Source organism: Dendrobates tinctorius, unplaced genomic scaffold (genome assembly GCF_039654945.1).
Source record: "Dendrobates tinctorius isolate UK_male_01 unplaced genomic scaffold, ASM3965494v1 ptg000254l, whole genome shotgun sequence".
NCBI lineage: Eukaryota > Metazoa > Chordata > Amphibia > Anura > Dendrobatidae > Dendrobates > Dendrobates tinctorius.
In genome coordinates this window covers 10,287,733-10,311,937 of record NW_027361921.1, presented here as the reverse complement: position 1 = coordinate 10,311,937, position 24,205 = coordinate 10,287,733, and the positions used below count along the sequence as shown (strand labels likewise).

Here is a 24,205-nt window from a genome sequence, read left to right as displayed (position 1 = left end):
GGCTCAACCTGAGACATTAACCGCACTTCAGATAGTGGAGAGGGTGTTGGTCGATCGGCTGATGAGGGCTCTGCCAGGAGCCATACAGTGTTGGGTGGGGCAAGGGCACCTGGGCACTCTGGACCAGGTGGTAGGACTGATAGGACTGACCACGACCCGTATCCCCTAAATCAGCCCCACGGTTCCCTTGTGTCGCAGTTAAGTGTTGGCAATGCCAAGGGCCGGGACATGTGGCTGCCAACTGCCCCCTAGCAGCAGAACCCATTGACTGTGGGTATATGTGCCATGTGTCTATGTATGCCCAGCCAGTCTGCACTGCCACTACAGGCCCTGCCGGTACCGAGCTGTGCCAGGTACTCCTTAATGGGTACCAGACGGACACTCTCGGACTCGGGGAGCTTGGTGACCCTGGTGCATGGGTCCCTGGTTGCTGGGAACAATTCTTTTTTTTTTTCCCAAAAATCATATTTATTAAAATTTTACATAGTTAAACAGGTAAACAAATCAATTCCGCAAACAGTGCAGAGTAGATTAATAGGGGAGGGGGGAGGAAAGGGAAGGGCTACCATGCTCCTACATCAACAAGCGCAGTAGCTATCAACCGGAAAAAATAATGAGGGGGGGGGGGGAATAGGTACACCTAGGTATACAACTGTAAATTACTTAGATCAAAGGTCTTAACAGAAAATGACCTGCTATAGTGCAGATTCCTGAATATCAAAGTGTCAAATAAGCTAGCCACATAGCAGGGTTCATCGCGGGCAGGGAATATCAGGCCCTGAGTCGAAGTAGCGCAAGCATCCTCACGGTGGGTTGAAGGAGAGTCGGCTACCAAGCCACGGTTCCCAAATCTGGGACTTTTTCTTTTTAGATGACGCAGATAATACCAGAGCCCTTTCGTATTGGCAATGAAGGTTCATCCTGTCAATCACAAATTGTATGGTCGGTGCGCTGGTCACTCTCCATTTGGATGCCACTGCCAGTCTAGCGGCTATAAACAAATGTGAGAACACTCCTCTCAACACATGCGGGCTCACATCTAAACCGATATGCAATAGAACCATACTGGGTTGTAGGGCCATCCGAATCCCAGTTACCTCAGCTATCACGTCCTCTAGGCTAGCCCAAAAATTTAGTAATATCGGGCACAACCACCATATGTGGCTAAGTGTCCCCAACATACCGCAGCCTCTCCAAGCACAACGGAGAGCACTGAGGGCCAAAGTGAGCAACTTTAACTGGGTAATAATACCAGCACAAGTGGACTTTTTTCAATTGTTCCAGATGGTTTAAACATGAGGAAACTCTCCGAACCTCTAACACCACCTCCCGCCACCCATCAGGCACTAGGGTGACCTGCAGGTCATCCTACCATTGTCTCATGAATTGCAGTTTAACCTCTGGGTCAGGATCATTCAAGGCTCTATACAAAATAGATACATTGCGAGTACTAGATCCGGGCACCAGGAAGAGGCCATTTACTGTACAGTCTAGGTAGGTATTAAAGAAGTACGACGGTTGTGTAGTATGTATAAGATGTCTTAGTTGTAAAAACTGTTAAAATCTATGTCGAATATCTGGGTGATCTGCAACTAGGCGGTCAAACGGCTTAATCGCTGTGCCGTCAAACAGCTGATGAAGTGATTTTACACCAGCCAGTACCCATGGCTGTAAATCTATATACGGGATATGTAATTCTAGCGCCTTCAGTGACACTTCAGTTAACGGGATTATAATAAGGGTCGGGACCGTCTGTCTCCAAAAATGCAGTGAAGTAGACATGGTCGGTAGAGGGAGGTTACAAGGTCACGGCCCAAAGGCTTCAACCTCTAGCATGAATCGGGTGGAGCCTCTAGTCGCATAGAAATTTTCGATTTGCAACCATCTATGATCCTTGTCCAGCTGCCACCAATCCCGCAGCCCTGCTACCACTGAGGCCTTATAGTACGCCATCAAATTTGGCAATCCCATTCCCCCCAGATCATAAGGGTAATACAAAAGCGACTTGGCCACTCGAGGAGTTTAGTGGGCCCATATGTATTTGTTTGTTAAGCGCTGAAGGTCTGTTATGATTTTGCTTGGGACCCTCAAAGGGAGACATCTAAAATAATATAATATCTTGGGGAGAATTTTCATCTTGAAAATATTAATTCTAGCCACCCAGGAGGTCAAACTGATGTAAGGTGTCCAGCTCAGTCTTTGTCTGAATACAGCAGTATAGTTTGCCTCTATAATATGGTGAGAGTGCGTGAGCTTTATACCAAGGTAAGGGATATCTTGATCAGTCCAACGAAAGGGAAACTTATTCTCCAATTCAGCTTTGGTGACCAAAGGGACCGCGACAGGGAATACCAATGATTTGGATGCATTCAGTTTGTAATAGGATACTGACGCAAACTCCTCTAGTTCAGCCATGACAGCCGCGAACGACCGCTCCAGGTCCACACAAGCTATGATAACGCCATCCGCGTAAAGGTCGATCTTGTGAGCAGCCGGACCCACCATCAGACCTGAGATATCAGAGTTAAGACGGATTTTCTCCGCCAGGGGCTCCATGCATAATGCAAATATAATAGGGGATAGTGGGCATCCCTGCCACATCCCATTGGCGATCAAAAAGGGGGAAGATACAAACCCAGAGGCTAGGACTCTGGCAGATGGGGTGGAATATATTGCTAAAATCGCCGAAAGGATGGGGCCCTCCAAACCAAACTTCCAAAGAACACTTCCCAAATATCCCCAGTGCACCATGTCAAAGGCCTTCTCAGCGTCCAAGGACAGGAATGCACTGGGGAGGCCCGACAGCTCCGCCACCCTAATAAGATTCAACATTCGGCGGGTACCATCCTTGGTTTCCCGGCCAGCCACAAAACCGACCTGGTCAGGAGAGACAAGAGAGGGGATTATCAAATGAAGGCGGGAGGCTAGTAATTTGGTATATATCTTTAAATCACAATTCAATAAAGCAATGGATCTAAAATTCCCAGGACTACCAGGGGTCTTACCTGGCTTAGGGAGAGTGGTAATAGTAGCTTCCAAATTAGGGGCAGCAACTTTGCCTGAATCCCGCCAACTTGAAAACAACCTCAATAAATATGGGGACAGAAGTTCCTGAAAAGTGCGATAATATTCATTTGATAGTCCATCCGGACCAGGCGCGGTGTGTAGCCTACTGCTTTTAATAGTTCTTTGATCTCCTCCTCTGTAAATGGGGCATTTAACAATAATTGCTCTTGGGATACACACAGTAAATTAACTGATTGCAGATATGAATCGATTGCTATCTGAGTGGGTTGATGGGTCTGAGGGTCAGAATGTAAGTTATATAAATGGGAGTAGTACTTTGCAAATGTCTCCTCGATGTCAACCGGATTCCTAACCAGACACCCATTCCGATCCTGTAAACCATCTATTCTGGATTTAGCCTCTCGTTTACGTACCCTACGGGCCAGTATTGCTCCCGCCCTATCTCCAGTGGCGTAAAAGTGAGTTTTAAGCTTACGTAAATTACGGGCATAAGCAGAAAGCAAAATCTCCCGCAACTGAAAGCGAACCCCGTATATCTCATCCGACACCACCTGAGAGGGTGAGGTTTTATTCAGTGATTCCAACTGGTCAAGTCTAGCTAAGAGGTCATCCCGTATCCCTCCACTGCGCTTCAGTATGGAGGCTTGTTGTATGAGATATCCCCGTATAACCACTTTATGCGCAGCCCATAGCGTTTCATCTGAAACTTCCCCATTATCGTTAACATGGAAGTAGTGAGTCAACTCAGTAGAGATACCACACGTCACATTCTCATTTAGTAAAAGAGAAGGGTTCAGACGCCACCGAAAGGCAGGGTTCGCATGATGTTTTAACGCTAACTAACTCCCTGCTGGAGGCGGTGTATCCAGGGTCACACATGTCATATAAATTCACCCTGCTGGAGGTGATGTGTTCAGTCACACGTGACCATGACAACAATGGGTGCATGGTTAGACCAGGTAATTAGTCCTATGCTGGAGGAGACGCATCTAGGAAGAACCGTAGTATCCACCAGAATATGGTCTATCCGAGTATATGTACTGTGTCGGAAGGAATAGAAGGTATAATCTTTTTCACTCGCGTGGGAGTACCTCCAGAAATCGTGTAGATGATATTCTTTGGCTATGCCTTTCAACTCCCCCTAGGCCGAATGCCACCTCGTGAGCAATCTAGATCTTTGTCCATGGGGAGATTAAAGTCTCCACAGTATATCTTTTCACCCTGCGCCAGACCATCCACTTTATGTAGTACTTTGCGGATAAATGTCTGTTGCGAATGATTGGGGGCGTAAAGGCCTGTGATAGTGTGCAACTCGCCATTCAATGTGCATATGAGGATCAGAAATCTGCCCGCAGGATCCGCTACCCTCTGGATACATTTGAAGGCTAATGTATTTTTAAAGATGATGCACACCCCAGCTTTTTTAGTGTTATTATTAGCAAAGTAAATATTAGAGAATTGTGGGTGACGCAGCCTAAAATTATCAGCTTCTATCAGATGTGTCTCCTGCAGGCAGATAATCTCCGCAACTGATTTTTTCACCTCCTTCCATAGGATGGACCTCTTACAGGGGGAGTTCAACCCCTTAACATTTAGAGACATACTGGTAACACTCATAATTAAACATTATAAAACTTGCTATCACACAAACATCTTCATGAACCCAGATCACCTGCATTAGGGCTCGTGTGTTGGCAACATAGAGAACCACAGTAACCACTTTAAAAATACCCATATCGAAGGTGTACCTAAAAAACAGGAGACAAGGGAAACAATACACAGAGAACACTGACAAAAATTCTAAACATGCAGCCACTAGGCCAAAGGCCAGGCTAGTCAGGCAGTGAAACGCCTGAGTGGTCAGTCCTAGACCGCAGGTAAATGCCAGCTCGGGGCAGTTCCAAGGCTCACTCCCAAAAAGATGGAAAATAACCGAGAGTTATCTTGGACGGGGTGCTGAAGCAAATAGAAAAAGGTGGAAAAAGGGAAATAGGTTACAAAATCCATAGCACCCTGCATCCGGACAGCATATCATCCTCCTCTTCAAGTTTCAATACAGTCCTGAACAATTTTCTTTCCCATCGGGTTCTGGCGGGGAGCAAAGGAAATCTTCCAATCGGTTAGCATGTTCTCAGCCTGTTTGGGAGATTGGCAGACCACACCACGACCTTCATAGGATATTATCAGCCTGACAGGATTGAATCCCCATTTGTATCGGATATAAACATCACGTAGTGCTTTACAAACAGGAGCGTATTCTGGCCTCTTTGCCAGCATGGACGCTGATAAGTCTGGGAACACCTGTAAGCCTTGGTATTCAGCAGGGAGCTCAGGGTGATTCCTCATCCTCTGCATGAAGGCGTCTTTGGTAGTATAGAAGTGGATGCGCGCCAAAGTGTCTCTGGGCAAGGCTGGGTCCACATGCCGGGGTTTGGGGAGCCTATGTATCCTGTCAATCAGGAAATCTCTGGGGAGCAAGGTTGGAGTACAGTTTGCATGAATTGGCATATTCAGCCATCTTGCTCTCAACATGAGCAGTTCTCTCCCCCAGGGACGAGACTTCCCCTCTAATCTCCTGCAGCATGGACTGCATGTCTCCTTTAGGGAGCACGGATGGAGGCCAGAAAATCCCTCATGTCTCCTTTAGTAATAGGAGACAGGTTGTTGTGAGTCTCAGATGCCCCCCTCCCCCCAGAGCCACCCGACGAGCAGGAGGAAGCTGAGGGGGAAGCCGCCGCCATTTTACCTGCAGCATGTGCAGTCTGTCCTCGGGGGAAGAAGTCCGGGAGCTTCAGCGGGGAACTGCGTTTCTGCACTCTCCCTCGGGTCATCATGTGCCCAGGACCTTCCAGGAGCCGTTACTGTGCACAGGGAGGAGAGGCAATATAGAGTGCTGTTATTAGCCGGTTTAAGTCAGGAGAAGCAGGAGCCTGTGAGTTATGTGGCCTCTCTGGTCTGCAAGCAGGCCACGCCCCCGCTGGGGACAATTCTAATGGACGGAAGGTGGGGGTGGTGTGCATACATGAGGGCCTCCGAGAGTACCCGACCGCAAAGGTTGTTTTCCACCCAGTGTGGAGAGATAAAACATGTGGTGGGAGTGGTAAAGACTTCCGCATGGGACTGTACTGGGAAGAGGCTTACCCCTGTTCTGGTCCCTGTGGAGTTAACCCTCCCAGGGTAACTGGTATTCTGGGCACAGAAACCGAAGATCACGAGTCAGGGATACCTGCGGCAGAGGTCACCAACCTAGTGACAGAGTGTAACCCCGATAGATTTCCCCTAGTGGTACTGGCAGGAGAAGTTGAAGAGACCCCACCAATCCCTGAGCTGGAGGTGCACCCTGGTAAGTTCGGGACCGCCCAGCTCCAGGATCCCACACTGATCCGTACCTGGGATAGAGTAATTGAGGTAAATGGGGTGGCTCAACGACCGGGTGCAAAGACGGAGTATCCTCGGACTTCGATCAACCAGGAGTTACTGTACAGGGTTGATAAAATCAGGGATGAGGTAGTAGAACAACTGGTAGTGCTCCAATCCTATCAGCGGGCAGTGCTCGACATGGCACACACTCACACACTGGGAGGGCATTTGGGGGCCAAAAGACGCTAAAGCGCATACTGCAGCATTATTTTTGGCCTGGTGTCTACACTGAGGTTGAAAGGTACTGCGATATGTGTCCGGAGTGCCAATTAACCTCACCCACCATGAACTACCAGAGTTCATTGGTGCCTCTGCCCATTATAGAGGTACCTTTTGAGCGGATAGCGATGGATCTGGTAGGACCAATAGTAAAATCTGCACAGGGTCACCAACACATAGTAGTCGTAGACTACGCCACCCGGTACCCAGAGGTGATAACACTCAGCCACACGTCGGCTAAACTAATAGCACATGAACTATTCGCCATGTTTTGTCACCTTAAGCTACCCAAGGAGATCCTTACAGATCAAGGAACTCCTTTTATGTCTAAGGTGACCAAGGAGCTATGTAAGCTGCTCCGCATTAAACCGCTAGGTACGTCAGTGTATCATCCACAAACCGACGGGTTGGTAGAGAGGTTTCACAAGACCCTCAAAGCCATGCTGAAGAAGGTAGTTGCCAAGGGGAGGAGGGATTGGGACATGTTACTGCCCTATCTAATGTTCGCCATCCACGAGGTACCACAGGCATCCACGGGGTTCTCCCCATTTGAGCTACTGATTGGCAGGCACCGAGGGGACTGCTGGATGTAGCCAAAGAGACATGGGAACAGGAGCCCACTCCACTTAAGAGTGTCATCGAGCATGTGGCAAGTATGCAGGATAGGATTGCGGCCATGCGGCCCATAGTAAAGGAGCATCTGTTCAAGGCCCAGGCCGCTCAGAGCCGCACGTATAATAAAAGGACCACGGTCAGGACCTTTAAAGAAGAGGATCGGGTGTTGGCCAAGTGGCAAGGGCCTTATGTGATACGGGGGAAGGTGGGGGAAGTGAATTATAGCATGTACCAACCCAGAAAAAGGAAACCCGAGCAACTGTACCATGTAAACCTGCTAATTTACCACAATAAGTTTGCTAAGTTGGCAGATGAGGGGAGTGCCAGCGCAGGGGTAGCACTGCTGCAGAAAGGCATGTCCTCTGAAATCCGGAGGAGTGTCTGCTCCAGTAAGGGGGGAAATAGGAGAGCAGGGCAGGCCAGACAGGTGCTGGTAGTGGGGGACTCAATTATTAGGGGATCAGATAAGGCAATCTGTCACAAAGACAGGGATCGTCGAACGGTGTGCTGCCTACCTGGCACTCGAGTCCGACACATCGCTGATTGGGTTGACAGATTACTGGGAGGGGCTGGTGAGGACCCAGTGGTCATGGTGCACATTGGCACAAATGACAAAGTTAGAGGTAGGTGGAAGGTCCATTTCAGGGACTTAGGCTGCAAGCTTAAAGCAAGGACCTCCAAGGTGGTATTTTCGGAAATACTTCCTGTACCACGTGCCACGCCAGAGAGGCAATGGGAGATTAGGGAGGTTAATAAGTGGCTCAAGAATTGGTGTAGGAAGGAGAGGTTTGGGATCCTGGAAAACTGGGCCGACTTCTCAGTTGGCTACAGGTTCTACGCTAGGGACGGGCTGTACCTCAATAGGGAAAGTGTAGCTGTGCTGGGGGAGAAAATGGCTAGAAGGTTGAGGAGTGTTTAAACTAGGAACTGGGGGGAGGGTATTCATTTTATAGGAGGGGAAGACCGTGCACCTGGGCACAAACAATGAAATTGGGGGTGGGGGTGGCATGGGGTGTGAGGTTATAACAGTTAATAATTTAAGAAGAGAGGTACAGAGAGTTACATAAAGTGCATGTAAACTAATACCAGAAGCCTTGCCAACAAAATGGAGGAATTAGAATTAATTTTGTTGGCACATAATTATGACATGGTGGGAATATCTGAGATATGGCTGGACGAGAGCCATGACTGGGCGGTAATTTACATTGTTATAGTCTGTTCAGAAATGACTGTATGAATTAGTGAGGGGGGTGTGTGTGTTTATATGTAAAATCATCCTTAAAACCCATCCTGCGTGATAATATGTGTGAATATAATGAAAATGTAGAGTCCCTGTGGGTGGAGGTAAGGGGAGAGGGAAAACAATAATAAATTACTGATAGGGGTTTGTTATAAGTCTCCAAAAATTATGGAAGCAACTGATAATATCCTCGTAAAGCAAATAGATGAAGCAGCGACTCAAGGAGAAGTCATTATTATGGGGGACTTCAACTACCCTGAAATACATTGGGGAACCGAAAGCTGCAGTTCCAGCAAAGGTAATAGGTTTTTGACAACTATGAGAGACAATTACCTTTCACAACTGGTTCAGGACCCAACAAGAGGAGGGGCACTGCTAGACCTAATATTAACCAACAGGCCAGACCGCATATCAAATGTAAGGGTTGGGGGTCACTTGGGTAATAGTGATCACAAATTAATAAGTTTTCATGTATCCTTTAATAAGATGTGTAGTAGAGGGGTTAGGCTACTTTCACACATCAGGTTTTCGGCGTCAGGCGCGATCCGGCGTCGTGCCGGAATGCCGGATCCGGCAAATGTTTTGTAAAACCTGAAGTGCCGGATCCGGTTTTCTGCCGGATCCGTCTTGTTCTTGACAGACAAAACCGGATCCGTCTCATCCGGTTCATCCGTTTTTCTATCCGTTTTTAGACGGATTACGCCGGATCCGGTTTTTAAAATTTACCCTTCTGGCCTTCCGAACGGGATTGGCTACTGGAAAACTAGATATAGCATGTTCCTGTAGAGAAGAAAGTGCAGGTTGGAGAGAAGAGCAAGTTACTGGCGAAGATGGATGTTGTCATTGGAAATATTACCACTAGAAGTTCTGTGACGGTTTCAGTAATGAGGGACAATTTTGCACTATACTTTATGTCACCTCAAGGCAGAGTACACTGGCAGGATGACAGAATGTGAAAGATTTGTGCCCTAACCAAACTTGTGTACCTTCTGGACCAACAGTATATACCTTTGCCAACCAAAGTTGGCTATCTTGTCATGGTCTTACTATTTTTACCTTTAGGCCACAGGTGTGTACCTGGTTGTGTTTTATGCAAAGTATTTCACCTTTTAACAAAAGTTGTGTACATTGGTAGGAAATCACCAACAATAAACACAACTTTTTAGGTGAAATACTTTGCTTCAAACACAACCAGGAACACAACTGTGGCAAAAAGCTAAAATTTACCCACAGTTATATACCTGGTTTTGAATACCTTTTTACCTTTGAAATACCCTGTATTTAACCTTTTTTTAAAACATAGTTGGCCGCAGAAAGAAATGACAGACAACCATTGTGAAACGATAATTTAACTTTTATTTAAATTTTTTTTTTTTTTTTAAATGTTTTTAAAGTGCAAAAAACTTTTTTAATAAAGGTTTTAAACCCAATGGGCATTTTTATTACAAAAAACAGACATTACAAATCTGTGTACTGTGGGGTGGAAATACTGCTGGAGGGGCTGCGGGACACTTCGACACTGGGTGTGTGGAGAGAGGACTGGGATCGTGGTGGGGAAGGAACAGTTAGAGGTGATGGTGTTGAAAAAGCTACAGAATGGGTGGACATGTGGGAGGCAGAAGAGGTGGTGGGCGGTGGAGTGGAGGGTTGGGCAGGGACTGTAGGAGCAGATGATGTTGATGGAAAGTTGTTTGGGGAAGGAGTTTGGTACGGGGAAGGAGTTTGGTACGGGGAAGGAGTTTGGTACGGGGAAGGAGTTTGGTACGGGGAAGGAGTTTGGTACGGGGAAGGAGTTTGGTACGGGGAAGGAGTTTGGTACGGGGCAGGTTGCTGGAAGTGGGGAGATGTCTGGTACTGGGGAGGTTGCTGGTACTGGTGAGGTTGCTGGTATGTAATAGGAGGGGGAGGATGGAAAGTGGCTGGAGGGGGTGCAGATGTAATAGGAGGGGGAGGATGGAAAGTGGCTGGAGGGGGTGCAGGTGGAGGAACTACAGTGGTGGGAGGTGGAGGTTGGGAGGTAACCTGCTGTAGAGCACCGTGGCACGAATGCATTACATGCATCTGCTGGGTAGGAGATAGCATTTCCATGCGCTCCACAACAGACCTGAAAAAGGTGTGGTTTGGCGAAGATCTTGCTTCTGAATGCATGGTTTGCAGAAGTGTCTTCACCTCCAGAATGCTGGAGTTGATCTGCTGAAAGCCTGCGGAGATTTGCTCTGACAAGACTTTGAGACAGTTCTGGAAAGATGCATTCAGATGCAAGAACTCTTGCGCATAACTCTTTTCCTGACCCCTCTGCCGCTGCCGCCCAGTACCCGCAGGTGTACTAGAGGTGGCAGGGGCAGAAGGGTGGGGTAAAGGGAAAGCGATCTCCTCACCAGCAGCTTCATGTAATGTAGGCGGCCACGATGCTCCTGTGCTGGTGGATGGGACAGATGGGTCAAATGTGTGGGAAGGCTGGGAAGGTGCAGATGTACCGGGGCGGTCGAAGTGTCCCTCGGTGCCGGTCTCCTCAGGGATCGCCTCAGAAGGGTCCAATCGTGCAGGCTCCCGAGTGCTGCTCACCGTGCTGTGTAATAAAGAGAAAAAAAAAACAATTAAAATACTGACATGGGGGGGCGTGGCCTGGACATGGTGCTGGGAGGACGTGCCTTCTGAGAGCTCCTCAGTTTCTGAGCCCCTGCAGCTGAAATCTAGCACTAATTTACACATTAACCTTCCCAAATGAAGGGCAAAGGTGGCCTCAGATCCCAGGCATCACAGGAACCACCGACGGGGACCACAAATGGAGATATTACCCGCTTTCTGGCATCCTCGGGGAGAGCGGGAAAAACTACTACCCGTGCGGCCATGATGGCTCCTGGAGCGACACTAAAAGCAGGACAAACAGGAGGGGTCCGCTCCTCTCCTGTGGACAAAGGAGGGGAGCGCAGCAGTGCAGAGCGACGCCAGTCCTCTGGAAAAGTCACCAGCCGTACCTCAATCGTGACTGGAGAAACCCATTATGGATCGCTCGGGGAGAATGCTCAGCATAAGCAGGGAAAGGTGAGCGGCATGTCCCGACCCTCCCCAGATCTACGGGGGTCCCCAGAGACCTCCTTTCTGACAGGGCTCTCCCCGGGAAAGGCCAGAGAAGTTTGTAAGCAACAGCCCCATGAAGTGAGTGGCGGCTCCCATCCCCCCCTTGCCACATATTCATCACTTAAACATTCACTGTCTGCAGCAGGTCTCAGAGAGCAGGAGGGAGGAGGCAGCCATTTCGCAATTGAAGAAGCAAGCAGTGTAACCCCTTCCTCCCCAGTCCAGCAGGAGGTAACTTTGCCTCCTCAGCCCACTACTGGGGCCCTGGCTCATTTGCAAAACACCACTGAGATGCAGAATTTACAGTCCCCTAACCACGACATATCAGATATGCAGTCTGTGGACCCGATGGTGCTATCCTCAATCACTCCAGAGACACCTCGAGGACTCCCATCCTGTGACATGAGCTATGAGGTTCTATATGCCCGGCTGAATGCTATACCTACTAAATCTGACATGGAGGGTTATATCCAGCGCCTTGAAGCAGTATATAGAGGTGAAATTAGCTCACTTAAAGAGGAAGTGTCACAGCTTAAGGGTACAATCACTACCTTGGAATCTAAAGTGGAGGATCTTGCATCTCAACTACATAACCAACATGAACTCCTAGATCATCACTCCCAGACATTCCAGCTGGTGTTTGATATGATGGAAGACTCCGAAAATAGGAACCGGAGGAATAATATTCGCATCCGTGGACTTCCGGAAACAGTGACTAATAGAAACCTGGTCCCTGCCATCCAAAACATCTTTAATTCGCTTCTAGGCAAACCTGGAGGCGATCATATTGAAATGGACAGAGCACATAGGTCCCTTGGCCCCAAAAATCCTGACTCCAACAAACCAAGAGATGTGATATGCAGAATCCACTTCTATCGACAAAAGGAAGAAATTATGCAAAGGGCCAGGGAGAAAGAGGCTATTGAATTCAATGACTCTAACATTCAGCTTATGGCAGATCTCTCTCGCCTGACCCTGGCCAAATGACGGGCGCTCAGGCCACTCCTGGAGGCTCTTCGCACTAAAGACATCAACTACTCATGGGGATACCCCTTTCAACTACAAGTACGCGGAGAAGCTGGCCCAGTGATATTGAGGACACCGGCGGACTTATCAACCTTTTCTTCTGCTCTGGATTTACCCTTGGTGCAGCTGGGAGAGTGGCCTCGACCATCACCTTTATTGTTGTGGGGAGGACAGGGAGGGGGGAGACCACCATCGGGACCTAATAGGAAGAGGAGACGTGGCCCGAGGCACGATTTTGGAGCCCAAGATGGGGACCCTTGACTTTATTTAGATCGACTCAAGGGGAATTCTCCCCCCATTGACCCCTCTTCTCCACCTTACCTGAAGATCTCGAACTACGCTCTGTTTGGTGGAATTATACCCTGGGCTAATAAATCGGGAGCAATACAGATGTTCTGTTCCTGCTGGTGACCAGAGAAGAGCTGATAATTATTATTATTATTATTATGCTATCTTATTACCAATTTTATATTTTCTGGTTATTATATAGTCTCCATATACTAATATGATCTGTAGATCACCTTGCGGCCCCGTTACTTACTTTAGACTGTGGTTTTGTTTCATAGCTCTCTGATATTTGTTAATAGGAACAGTTACTAACACAGTTTGCCTTTATGCCGGTCTACAGTTAATTGTGTTTATGTTTAAACGTCTTATTGAATTGCTGCGGGGGCTTGGCTGAGTCTCAGTGCCCTGGTCCAGTCAGTCCCCACTTTAGGGAGTGTCTAAGGACACTACGTTACAGAGTATCCTCTGTATAGTTTCCAGTTCCCAGGCATAGTGACCTGGGAGCTGTCTTGACAGGAAAGTTTCTCCTGTCTGAAAATTTCTTGCTGTTCGTCTGTTAATATCTACTACTTCTTTTTTCTTTCCACTTCTTCCCATCTTTCTTCTTCCCTCTTGTGTAAACCTTCCCCCTCCAACCTTTTACCAACCACCGCTGTTACTATTCCCTCGGCTCGGATAGCATATTGATATGGCAACTTTAATTCTGTGTTCACTGAATGTTAGGGGATTTAACACTCCTGAAAAGCGCTCCCAAGTGCTCTACCATATGCATAAGAAACATATCCATGTACTCCTGCTGTAGGAAACCCACTTCAGATCAGACCGCATACCGGCCCTTAGGAATAGGTACTACACACAGTGGTTCCATGGTACCAACCCGGAATCTAAATCAAAGGGGGTCAGTATTGCACTTCACAAATCCCTTCAGGCTCAGGTACTGGATTCTAAATTGGACCCCCATGGCAGGTTCTTATTTCTAAAATTGAAAATGGCTGCTGGTGTGTTCACTATTTCTAATTTTTATCTTCCTAATCAGGATCAGGCTCGGACATGTAGAGCATATTTGAATTGCCTCGCAACGTTCGCCGAGGGCTTGGTGATTGCCGGTGGGGACTTCAATCTTGTACTTGACAGGTCCGTGGACTCATCGACTGGTAGGTCGTCCATACCCCCGTCCCAACTGGAGAGCCTAAAGACCAAATTAGTGGAGTCTAGACTAGTGGACGTTTGGAGACTGACTCATCCCACTACACGCGACTACACCTACTACTCAGCTATACATGACTCCTATAGTAGGATAGACTTCTTCCTGATCAGTCACAAACTATTAACATGTCACCCAGAGACTCAGATTGGACCGATGATTTGGTCAGATCATGCCTCTGTTTTGTTGTCCATACGACTACCGGACCTGGCCCCTACGGAATGGACGTGGTCGTTACACCCTGGCCTCCTTAAAGACCCCACATGCCAGACAGCAATCCGAACGGCCATCACTGACTTCATAGACTTCCACAAATCAGACCACACAGCCTTTCCCTATCAGTGGGAGGCTTTAAAGGGAGTAATTAGAGGAGTGTTTATCCAACAGGGAGCGCGGTTAAAGAAAGAAAGAGCATTCGCAATCAACGATCTACTCACACGCATTCAAAAGCTGGAGCTAGATCATAAGTATACCCACAATTCTCAAACCTTGGCTGACCTCTTAAAGGCCAGGAAAGACCTTACCTCCCTGTTGGATACGGCATCAGCACGGCAAAGAGACCGTTTTCGGAGATATTTATATGAATTCTCCAATAAGCCTGGTAAGGCTTTAGCACGATTCCTGCACCCACGTATTCCTGTTACTTACATCCCTACCATAAAATCTAAAACTGGTAAACTATTACATCATCCAGAAGAAATCACGGCTTCCTTCAAAGAATATTACGATTCCTTATACAATCTCAGGGGGCCAATAGCTGATATGTCCCCGACTAACTTCCAGGCCAGGGTGGACGACTATGTTAACAACACCCCGCTCCCTCCTCTTCCAGTGGCAGATACAGCAGCCATGGAGGAACCATTCACAGATCAGGAGATCTCAGATACTATTCAATCTATGGCTAATGGTAGGAGTCCCGGACCCGACGGGTTCCCAGCTTCCTTTTATAAATTAATTACACCTAATATAGTACCCATTATAACTAAACTATTCAATTCTATCTCAGAGACCTGTCCTTTTTCCAGACAGACCTTGGTCGCCACAATTACGGTGATACCTAAACCTGGTAAGGACCATTCGATGTGTTCAAATTATCGTCCCATCTCACTTATTAATGTGGATATGAAGGTCTTTGCTAAGGCGTTGGCTAACAGGTTGAGCCCTCTACTTCCGGGTTCCATCCATGGTGATCAGGCCGGATTCGTGCAGAAACGAGAGGCCAAAGACAACACGGTTAAAACACTACTGCTCGCATCTTATGTACGCAGACACAAGATTCCAGCTTGCCTTTTATCTATTGACGCCGAGAAGTGATCTATTGATCGCCTTGGGTGGACCTTTTTACGTTCTTCATTGACACAACTGGGACTGGGGTCTACAATGTTGGGGAGAATATTCGCTTTGTACCAAAACCCCACGGCTCGTATTAGAGTCAACGGTACTCTTTCATCTTGCTTGAGCATATCTAATGGTACCAGACAGGGGTGTCCATTGTCCCCTCTGCTTTATATAATTGCCATGGAGCACCTGGCAGTTGCACTGCGGAGCGCTCCTGACATTAAGGGCATACAGATTGGCCACGATAATTTTAAACTATCAATATACGCAGATGAATTATTAATATACGTGACAAACCCTACAATTGCGTTTCCAGTGCTCATGCGAGAGTTCCTAAAATTTGGGGAGGTATCTAACTTTAAAGTTAATTACTCCAAAACAGAAGTTTTGAACATAACTCTCCCCAAGGAAGAGGCCCATAGACTCCAATCTTCCTTCCCTTTTAGGTGGGAGGACAGGGCACTTAAATATCTGGGAGTTATGATTCCTAAAAACTCCAATGATCTACTCAATCTTAATTATATCCCACTCCTCCATACTACCCTAGCTGACTTGAAGAAATACAATAGATCCCAACTTTCCTGGTTTGGCCGTATTAATGCAGTCAAAATGGACATTCTTCCCCGTTTTCTTTATCTTTTCCAGACAGTCCCTATTTTTGTTCCTGACCATTTCTTTAACTGTCTCCAATCAGCAATTAACAGTTTTGTTTGGGGCACAAGAAAACCAAGACTTGAGTTCTCCACTCTGATTAGACCTAAGTCGAGGGGTGGCATGGGTCTTCCTAATTTTAAAACATATTACCGGTCTGCTCTTCTTTCCAGACTGGTGGACTGGAGATATGGTGACCTGTATAAACAATGGGTGATCATTGAAAAGCTGATGTCCCCACATTCATTGTATTGGCTCCCTTGGACCTATGATCCTCGGAACTACACAGTTTCTGAATTCCCACCGCTCACACAAGTGGTAATAAATTTCTGGTACAAATATAGCACCAAAATGAAAATCATTAACAGACCAAGTAGATTAGGCCCCCTCTTTAATAACATAGACTTCCCTCCTGCCACGACACGGACTTCATTTCTTTGTTGGGACTCTGACGACCGGGTTAGTCTGGGCCAGGCTGCAGACAAGATTGCAGGATTCCCTGTGGTGGGGGATATGAGGACGGCCTGCCCGGGGAGATCGATACCCTGGCTTGAATTTATTCAGCTCAAGAGCTGTTTTTCAAAGATAGATCTTGGCCTGCCGACACCATTTGAGACCCTTATGCAGCTAACTCCTCTATGGCCTGATCTCTGATTTGGAATCTACAGACACGCCCCGCTTCATCACTGCATGGGAGAAAGATCTGCAGATTAACTTTTCCGATGCGGATCGCCATAAAATCTTCACCCTGACTCATAAGTTGTCTATCTCTTGTGAGTCACAGGAGAAGAACTACAAAATCTTGACTAGATGGTATAGATGCCCTGACATGCTGCACAGGATTTATCCGGGGGTCCCTGATTTATGCTGGAGATGCGGAGAGGACGGGGGCTCCATGCTACATGTCTGGTGGTCCTGTCGTCTGCTGAAGCCATTTTGGTTGGCGATCTTCCAGATTTTCTATATCATTTCTGGAATCAGGTATGAACCATCTCCTCAGATTGCTCTCCTTTCTCCAATCCCTGGCCCATTAAAAACAATTAAAAGGGGCCTTTGGAGATTTTGCCTAATAGCAGCAAGAATGATCATACCCAGGCATTGGAGATCCATGAGGGTCCCTTCTGTGATGGAATGGGTGGTGGAGATGGACAGATTGGAGCGTATGGAATCACTGATGTCCCAAGATAGGGGCTCCACATCTAGACAGGGACACACTTGGTTTCCTTGGCATTCATTCAAAGAGAGTCCGGAATTTGCCAACTGGATACATATTTAGCTCCCGAGTAATTTAGATGATTTGAGTTAAATAAGTTAAATTATTATTTTTTACTGATGGGCTATAATCCCCCCCCCCTTCTTCCTTCCCTTACCCTATATCCCCATACCTATTTTTTCCTTACTCTTACTACTATGTCTTCTCCCTCATGTCTTTCTCTTCTTTTCTCTACTTCCATACTTAAATAATGTTTAATTACTCAGATAATGGTAGTATATGGTCTATTGTATTGTACCCTTTCTTTGTTATAAAAAAAAAAAAAAAACTTTAATAAATATTTTCTGAAAAAAAAAAATACTGACATGGTATGGCCCTGGCTGAAAAAAAAAAGTTACATCTAACATTCTTTTCACATGTGGTGTGTAATATTTACCTTCTGGTGAGCATTGTTTCCCGGAGGAACGACAGACAGGGCTTGTGCGTACTTGTACTTGCTCCTGCGTCCTCCAGATCCACTCGGGGCCCGCATCTCTTTATTGAACTCCTTCTTGAAACGATCCCTCACAGACCGCCACCGATTCACAATTCTGTTCCCTGAAACGAGAAAGGAGTGGTTAGTATACAACATCAGTGTTTCACAAACTCCAGTCCTCATGGTCCCCAGGGGTCATGTTTTCAGGATTTCCATAGTAAATAGAAATCCTGAACACATGATCCGTGGGGACCACGAGGACTGGAGTTCGGGAAACACTGGTTTACATCAAGCAACCGGTACTGTATATACTTACGCTCTTTAATCTGGGCCCGAGCTTCGAGGTCCTCCCAGCGGCCCACAAGGAGAGAACAGATTTCCTCCCAGAGTCGTCGGGTAACTATCAGGTCAGCGTGGCAGCGGTCAGCCATATTCCAGAGCGGCTCCCTTTCTCTGACGAGATCGATGAGGCGGTCCACATCAATCCCTCCATCCTCACCGTCAGAGTCGGGAGCACGCTGTGAAGGCTGTTAAAGAAAAAGACAAAAATAACATAATTAGCCTCCACAAAAGAAATGAAATAAAAAGTGCAAAAAAACAAAGCAAAAATATTTATACTTACACGCTGGTGACCGCCGCGTTGCTGTCGCCGACGACCCTTGGAGGCACTGCGAGGACCTCTTGGCCGAGCACCAGATTGGGAATACTAGAGAAGAAAACAAAAAATGTTGTCTTTGGATGTAGGCATTTGTTTGCTGTGTGTGGTCTGCAGAACATTGTTTTCTATGTGTTGTGTGTAGTGTGATGTTGTGTTTCTGCGTTTGATGCAAAAAACTTACCAATTGTGAGCCCACTCCAGGTGTCTGTCCACCCCTTCCTTCTTCTTCTGGGAGCTCCTCTTCATCTTGTGATTCCTGTTTTGAAATAAAAGTTAATGAATAGACATATATTACAGAGATGATGGATTTTGGAAATAAAAACTTACCGTCAAACGCTGACGATGCGAGGGAGGGCTCCCAGAAGAAGATGTGCTGTCCTGTTGATGGCCAGACTCCATGACTGTGGGTATTGCTGCTGCTGTTGCTGCTGCCAGTGATGCCATTTCTGCTGCTGCTGCTGCTGCTGCATCTCTTTGGCGGCTGTTGAATAAAGAGAAACAAAGGGCCAATGAATATCTTGATATTCCATGGCCCTAGTTTGGAGGAATGGGGGATTTGATAATTACCGTCTCTCATCTGCTTCTGGACTCCCCTCCTCAGCATGTTCCCTTTGCTGCTCCATTTGGGGTGGTGGTGGTGCTGATGGTGCTGCAGATGTCTGCTGCCTTCTCCTGGTTCTTGGCTTGGGTGGCATGTTGGGTGTGGCTGTGGGTCCCACTGTCTTGCTTTTATATATGTCTTGTGGGCAGAGCTACTGAGCATGCTCAGACCAAAAAAACCGGATCCGGCGCATTGCGGCGCTCATAGGCTTTCATTGTGTGAAAAAGCCGGACGCGCCGGATCCGGCGTGTCCGGCTTTTTCGCCGGAGACAAAAAACGTTACAGTAGACGTTTTTTCCAGACGCCGGATCGCGACACATTGCCGGATCCGGCGAAAACCAGATGAAACACATGGCCATCCGGCGCGATCCGGCGCAAATGCAAGTCAATGGGGGGGAAACCGGATCCGGCATTGCATTTCGCCGGATCCGGTTTCTGTCAAAAGCGCCGGATCGCGCCTGACGGCGAAAACCTGATGTGTGAAAGAGGCCTTACAAGGACACTAAACTTCAGGAAAGCAAATTTCGAACGGATGAGAGATGATCTTGGTGCAATTAACGGGGACGATATCCTGACACATAAAAATACACAAAGAAAATGGGAGACGTTTAATAGCATCCTGAATAGGACCTGTGCACAATATATAACGTATGGGAATAAACATACTAGAAATAGGAGGAAACCACTGTGACTAAAGAGAGCTGTAAGGGGAGCAATAAGTGACAAAAATAAAGCATTTAGAGAATTAAAGCAAGTAGGTAGTGATGAGGCATTAAATAAATACAAAAAATTAAATAAATTCTATAAAAAGCTAATTAAGGCAGCCAGATCTTCCTCCAGGGAAGGACCCAGCCAAGGAGTGGCTCCTTTTGGAAACCACCATTACCACCATATTAAGTGGCCCTTTAAATCAATATCCAGCTCTTTACGAGTTTACAGATATGACAAGGGAAATACCAAGGCCAGGTATTCATCCACAGACAGCTGTTTCGGGGTGTTGCCCCTCATCAGTGTGGAGTAGGATTCTGGCTAGGTGGGAACAATGCCTAGTAGACCAACATCACGAAACAATCACTGACCTCAGGGAGACCAGTCAAAGAAAACACTGCGGCAGCCGGCAAAGGCGCTCAATCAGTGAAATCCTAGGTGCATTGCTCCCTGGGAAATACGAATATGCAAATAAAGTCCGTGGAGCCTCATTTAAGAGTCTCAAACACGGGACTAGCCAGATCTTCCTCCAGGGAAGGACCCATATGCGGGGACATTACAAAGACCTTTCTAATGATCTTTTTACTCTTAGACCTGTGACGGGGACAAGGGGGAATCCTCTACGTCTGGAGGAAAGAAGGTTTAAGCATACTCACAGACGCGGATTCTTTACTGTAAGAGCAGTGAGACTATGGAACTCTCTGCCATATGATGTTGTAATGAGTGATTCCCTACTAAAATTTAAGAAGGGACTGGATGCCTTTCTTGAAAAGTATATTATTACAGGTTATATACACTAGTATCCTTGATATTGCGTTGATCCAGGGAGTTAGTCTGATTGCCGTATGTGGAGTCATGAAGGAATTCTTTTCCCCAATGTGAAGCTTACTGTTTGCCACATGGGTTTTTTGCCTTTCTCTGGATCAACATGTTAGGGAAAGTTAGGATAGGATATGAGTTGAACTAAAAGGACTTAAAAAGTGCCCTTCCTTCAACCTTAATAACTATGTTACTATGTAAAGGGCTGAAAGGACCGGGAACGTTTGGTCACAGAGGCGACTCCGATCGTACCAAAGGGGGGTCCTTCTGGCACTGGCCAAGGACTCACCAGGGAGTCAGGTTAAAATAAATGATGCTCTCACCAAACAGCAGCGGCGGGAGGCTCGGGCCCTGGTGCAGCAGAATACAGACGTATTCTCAGAGCTGCCGGGACAGACCTCCGTGATACAACATGACAGTCACCAAGCCTCGGGTAAGGGTACAAATAAAACCATACCAAGTGTCAGAAGCCCGAAGGCAAGCCATCACGGCCAAGGTGAAGCAAATGCTCCAGCTAGGAGTTATTGAGGAGTCCCGAAGTAAGTGGGCCAGCTCCATTGTCCTAGCTCCAAAACCAGACGGGTCACTATGCTTCTGTAGTGAATTCAGGAGGTTAAAGGAGGTGTCAAAATTTGACCTCTATCCCATGCCACGGGTGGACGAACTAATTGAGAGACTGGAGGAGGCCCAGTACTTCATCTCACTGGATATCACAACAGGTTACTGGTACGTCCCATTAACAGAGTCAGAGAAAGAAAAGACTGCTTTTATAACCCCAGAGGCTCTCTATCAATATGTCGTTTTGCCTTTTGGGTTACATGGGGCTGCGGCCACACTCATGGACATTGTATTAGCGCCTCATCGCAATCACATGTCGGCCTATTTGGATGACATAGTCATCTTTAGTACCGACTGGGATACCCATCTGTCCCAGTTACAAGCAGTACTGGAGTCTCTCAGAATCGCGGGGTTAACAGCAAACCCAAAGAAATGAGGGATAGGATTCATGGAGGCCCGGTACTTAGGATATGTGATCAGCCACTGGGATATCAAGCCCCAAGTAAACAAGATTGAGGCCATTCAAAACTGGCCCAAACCGTTAAGTACCAAACAGGTGAGTGCATTCCTTGGCATAATTGGATACTACCACCAATTTGGTCCCCAGCTGCCATGGTGTGCTATTCCCGCCTTACACAAGCAAGTGTCCCATAACATCACCTGTGCCTTGACCAACACAGTTACTGGAAAGGTCCACTTAACCACCGACAAATGGACAAATGACTGTGGCCAGGGACACTACTATTCCCTGACGGCACGCTGGGTGAATCTTGTGGAGACCGCGATCAAGTCAGACCCACGGACAGCACAAGTGCTACTGACACCTAGAATTGGGGGCAATAGTTCCATTAGGGTTTCCCCCACCATCTCCTATAACAGTTTTATTTTTATCAATACCATTTTTATTTTGACAAATCACAATTTCCCAGCAATACATATTACATTCTTGTACTACATAGCACTGTAAATCCATCCATTTTCAAGACATTGTTATAATCATACCTGTATTGTATCATGGTATAACCTTAAAATTTTTATTGTAAACCAATTAACAAAACGTTCCCTCGGCCCAATTAAACGCTTCCCCCAAAACACCCCCCCCTTGTTTGGTATGTCTTATTTACCTATGTGTTTGTTTCTGCAATATTCATTAATACATTCAGTCTTCAGATTATATAATTCCTGTGCCCTTCTATATCCTATTCTAACATAAATGTATTAAATATCACATCTCCAGCGAGCGCCTCTGAAACAACCTGGGTACATTTGATCCATTCTCCCCATTGTTACCCAAATTTCTTAACAGCACCTCTCTTAATATATATCTTTTTCTCCATTAGAATGGTGTTATTCAAGTCTCTAATTATCTGTTCAATCCCAGGCGGACTGCACGAGAGCCATTGCCTGGCAATATGGGAAGCAGGGTAACCCGATCGTAGGGGAGCGCAAAGGAAATGGAGAAGCTTGAAAGGGTTTCTTCTTTATTAAGTTCCACTACGCGTTTCGATGGATAACATCCGACTTCATTAGCTGCCATCGGATGAAGACGGATGTTATCCGTCGAAACGCGTAGTGGAACTTAAGAAGAAAACCTTTCAAGCTTCTCCCTTTCCTTTGCGCTCCCCTGCAATCGGGTTACCCTGCTTCCCATGTTTTTATCCTCTCTAGAGGCACCCAACAGGAGCAGCATCAGATTACATTTACCAGCACCCTGAGACCTGTCAGCCTGGCGCTCGATATATCTGTCTCACTCTGACTATTTAATTGCTTGGCAATACACTTTCTTGTATGATACAAAATTTTGCCTATTCCCAATTGAATGGATGCATTAATATCACAATCCCCCAGATATCCCAGGATAGACATTTTTGGTTTTTTATCCACATCCTCCCATAGCCCTCCAAGCTTGGGGCATGACCAAAACATATGTAATAGGCCAGCTTCTTCTCTACTACATCTCGGGCATTCATCTTCACTTCTCAACTTCATTTTTTTCATCATCTTTGGTGTCCTATAAGTCCTATGAATAAGAAACAACTGGGATCTTCTCTGCGCTGTTTATTGACAGCTTACATGCAGCTTCCAATGTGTCCTCCCACTCTTCAGACGATATCTGTCCCACCTCCCCTTCCCACCGGGACTTAAGGAGTGCCATAGGGTCTCCCAAAATTGTACTCAATAGAGATTGATATATTACAAAAATCAACCCTTTCGTCCTTTTTGCTTTGACAACATGGTCCAGTAACACGTTAGTCGATATTCTAATCAGTGTTATATTATCCTGGGCCCTCAAGGCTTGCCGCAATTGTAAATACTTACAGAATTCTGAATTTTTTATCTGATAAGTTTGTTTTAAATAGTCAAAGGAACAAATTTTCCCCCCCCTATATACACCTGATGCAAATATCTCAACCCTTGCTTTTTCCACCCCCCAAATGGTATAATTCTCTCAAGTGTATGTTATTCCATAGGGGGATGTATTGAGAATAAGTTCCCATTTCCCATAATTTTTTGCAAGTCCACCATATCTTATGAATAAGGAACAGCGTTGGGACACTACGGAACCTGTCCCTAAGGACATCTGATTCCAAAAGGTCTAAAATATTATTGCCACCCCCATAAATTTAATGACCAATGCCCCTGCTTCATTATTTTCCTCCATAGCCCATCCCTTAAAATGTTGTAGTTGAGAGGCCAAAAAGTATCCCCACGCATGAGGTAATGCCAATCCACCCTGATCGTTTGGTAACTGTAATTTCTCCAGTTTGATTCTAGGTACCCCTTTCTTCCACACTAAATCTCTAAAAATGTTATGCATTTTTTTGAACCAGTATTTCGGAATCCACACTGAGGAATTATGCAAAATGTAGAGGATAGATGGCATGAGGCACATTTTGATTAGATTTGTTCTCCCAAGGGGGGACAATGGTAATTTTCCCCAAGTTCCCACCTTCTTCCTTGATTTTACCATTAAAGGGCCAAGATTCAGTGACGTATTATCATTCACTTCCCTAGTTACTTGAATACCTAAATATTTCATTTTTTTAACTACTGGGATTTTTGA

General features: G+C 46.5%; 2 protein-coding genes across 5 annotated transcripts in view; both read right to left on the bottom strand.

The window, feature by feature from the left end:
• The window catches only part of PGAP1 (post-GPI attachment to proteins inositol deacylase 1), a 794,782-nt gene that overhangs the window by 225,973 nt on the left and 544,604 nt on the right, over positions 1–24,205 (bottom strand). The gene's annotated exons all lie outside the window — the stretch shown is intronic.
• LOC141067721 (uncharacterized) lies at positions 9,738–22,627 on the bottom strand. Of its 2 annotated transcripts, XM_073558144.1 has the most exons (6): positions 18,783–22,627; positions 18,637–18,711; positions 18,420–18,503; positions 18,114–18,324; positions 17,759–17,919; positions 9,741–11,090 (listed from the first exon to the last, which is right to left on the bottom strand). In XM_073558144.1, exons 1-6 carry the CDS (start codon positions 18,897–18,899, stop codon positions 11,046–11,048), a joined length of 693 nt encoding a protein of 230 aa, XP_073414245.1. In that variant the 5' UTR covers positions 18,900–22,627; the 3' UTR covers positions 9,741–11,045. The 2 variants fall into 2 exon arrangements, with proteins under 2 accessions (XP_073414244.1, XP_073414245.1); XM_073558143.1 differs by having other exon boundaries at positions 9,738–11,090; positions 18,637–22,627.

Bases quoted from the DNA above. Each gene is read 5' to 3' on its own strand.
- LOC141067721 (XM_073558143.1), bottom strand. From the start codon at position 19,218: ATGCTCAGTAGCTCTGCCCACAAGACATATATAAAAGCAAGACAGTGG. The intron at 18,325-18,419 runs GTAAGTATAAAT...TTTCTTTAACAG, and splicing joins AACGCGGCGGTCACCAGCGT to CCTTCACAGCGTGCTCCCGA. The intron at 11,091-17,758 runs GTAAATATTACA...TTTATTACACAG, and splicing joins GAAACAATGCTCACCAGAAG to CACGGTGAGCAGCACTCGGG.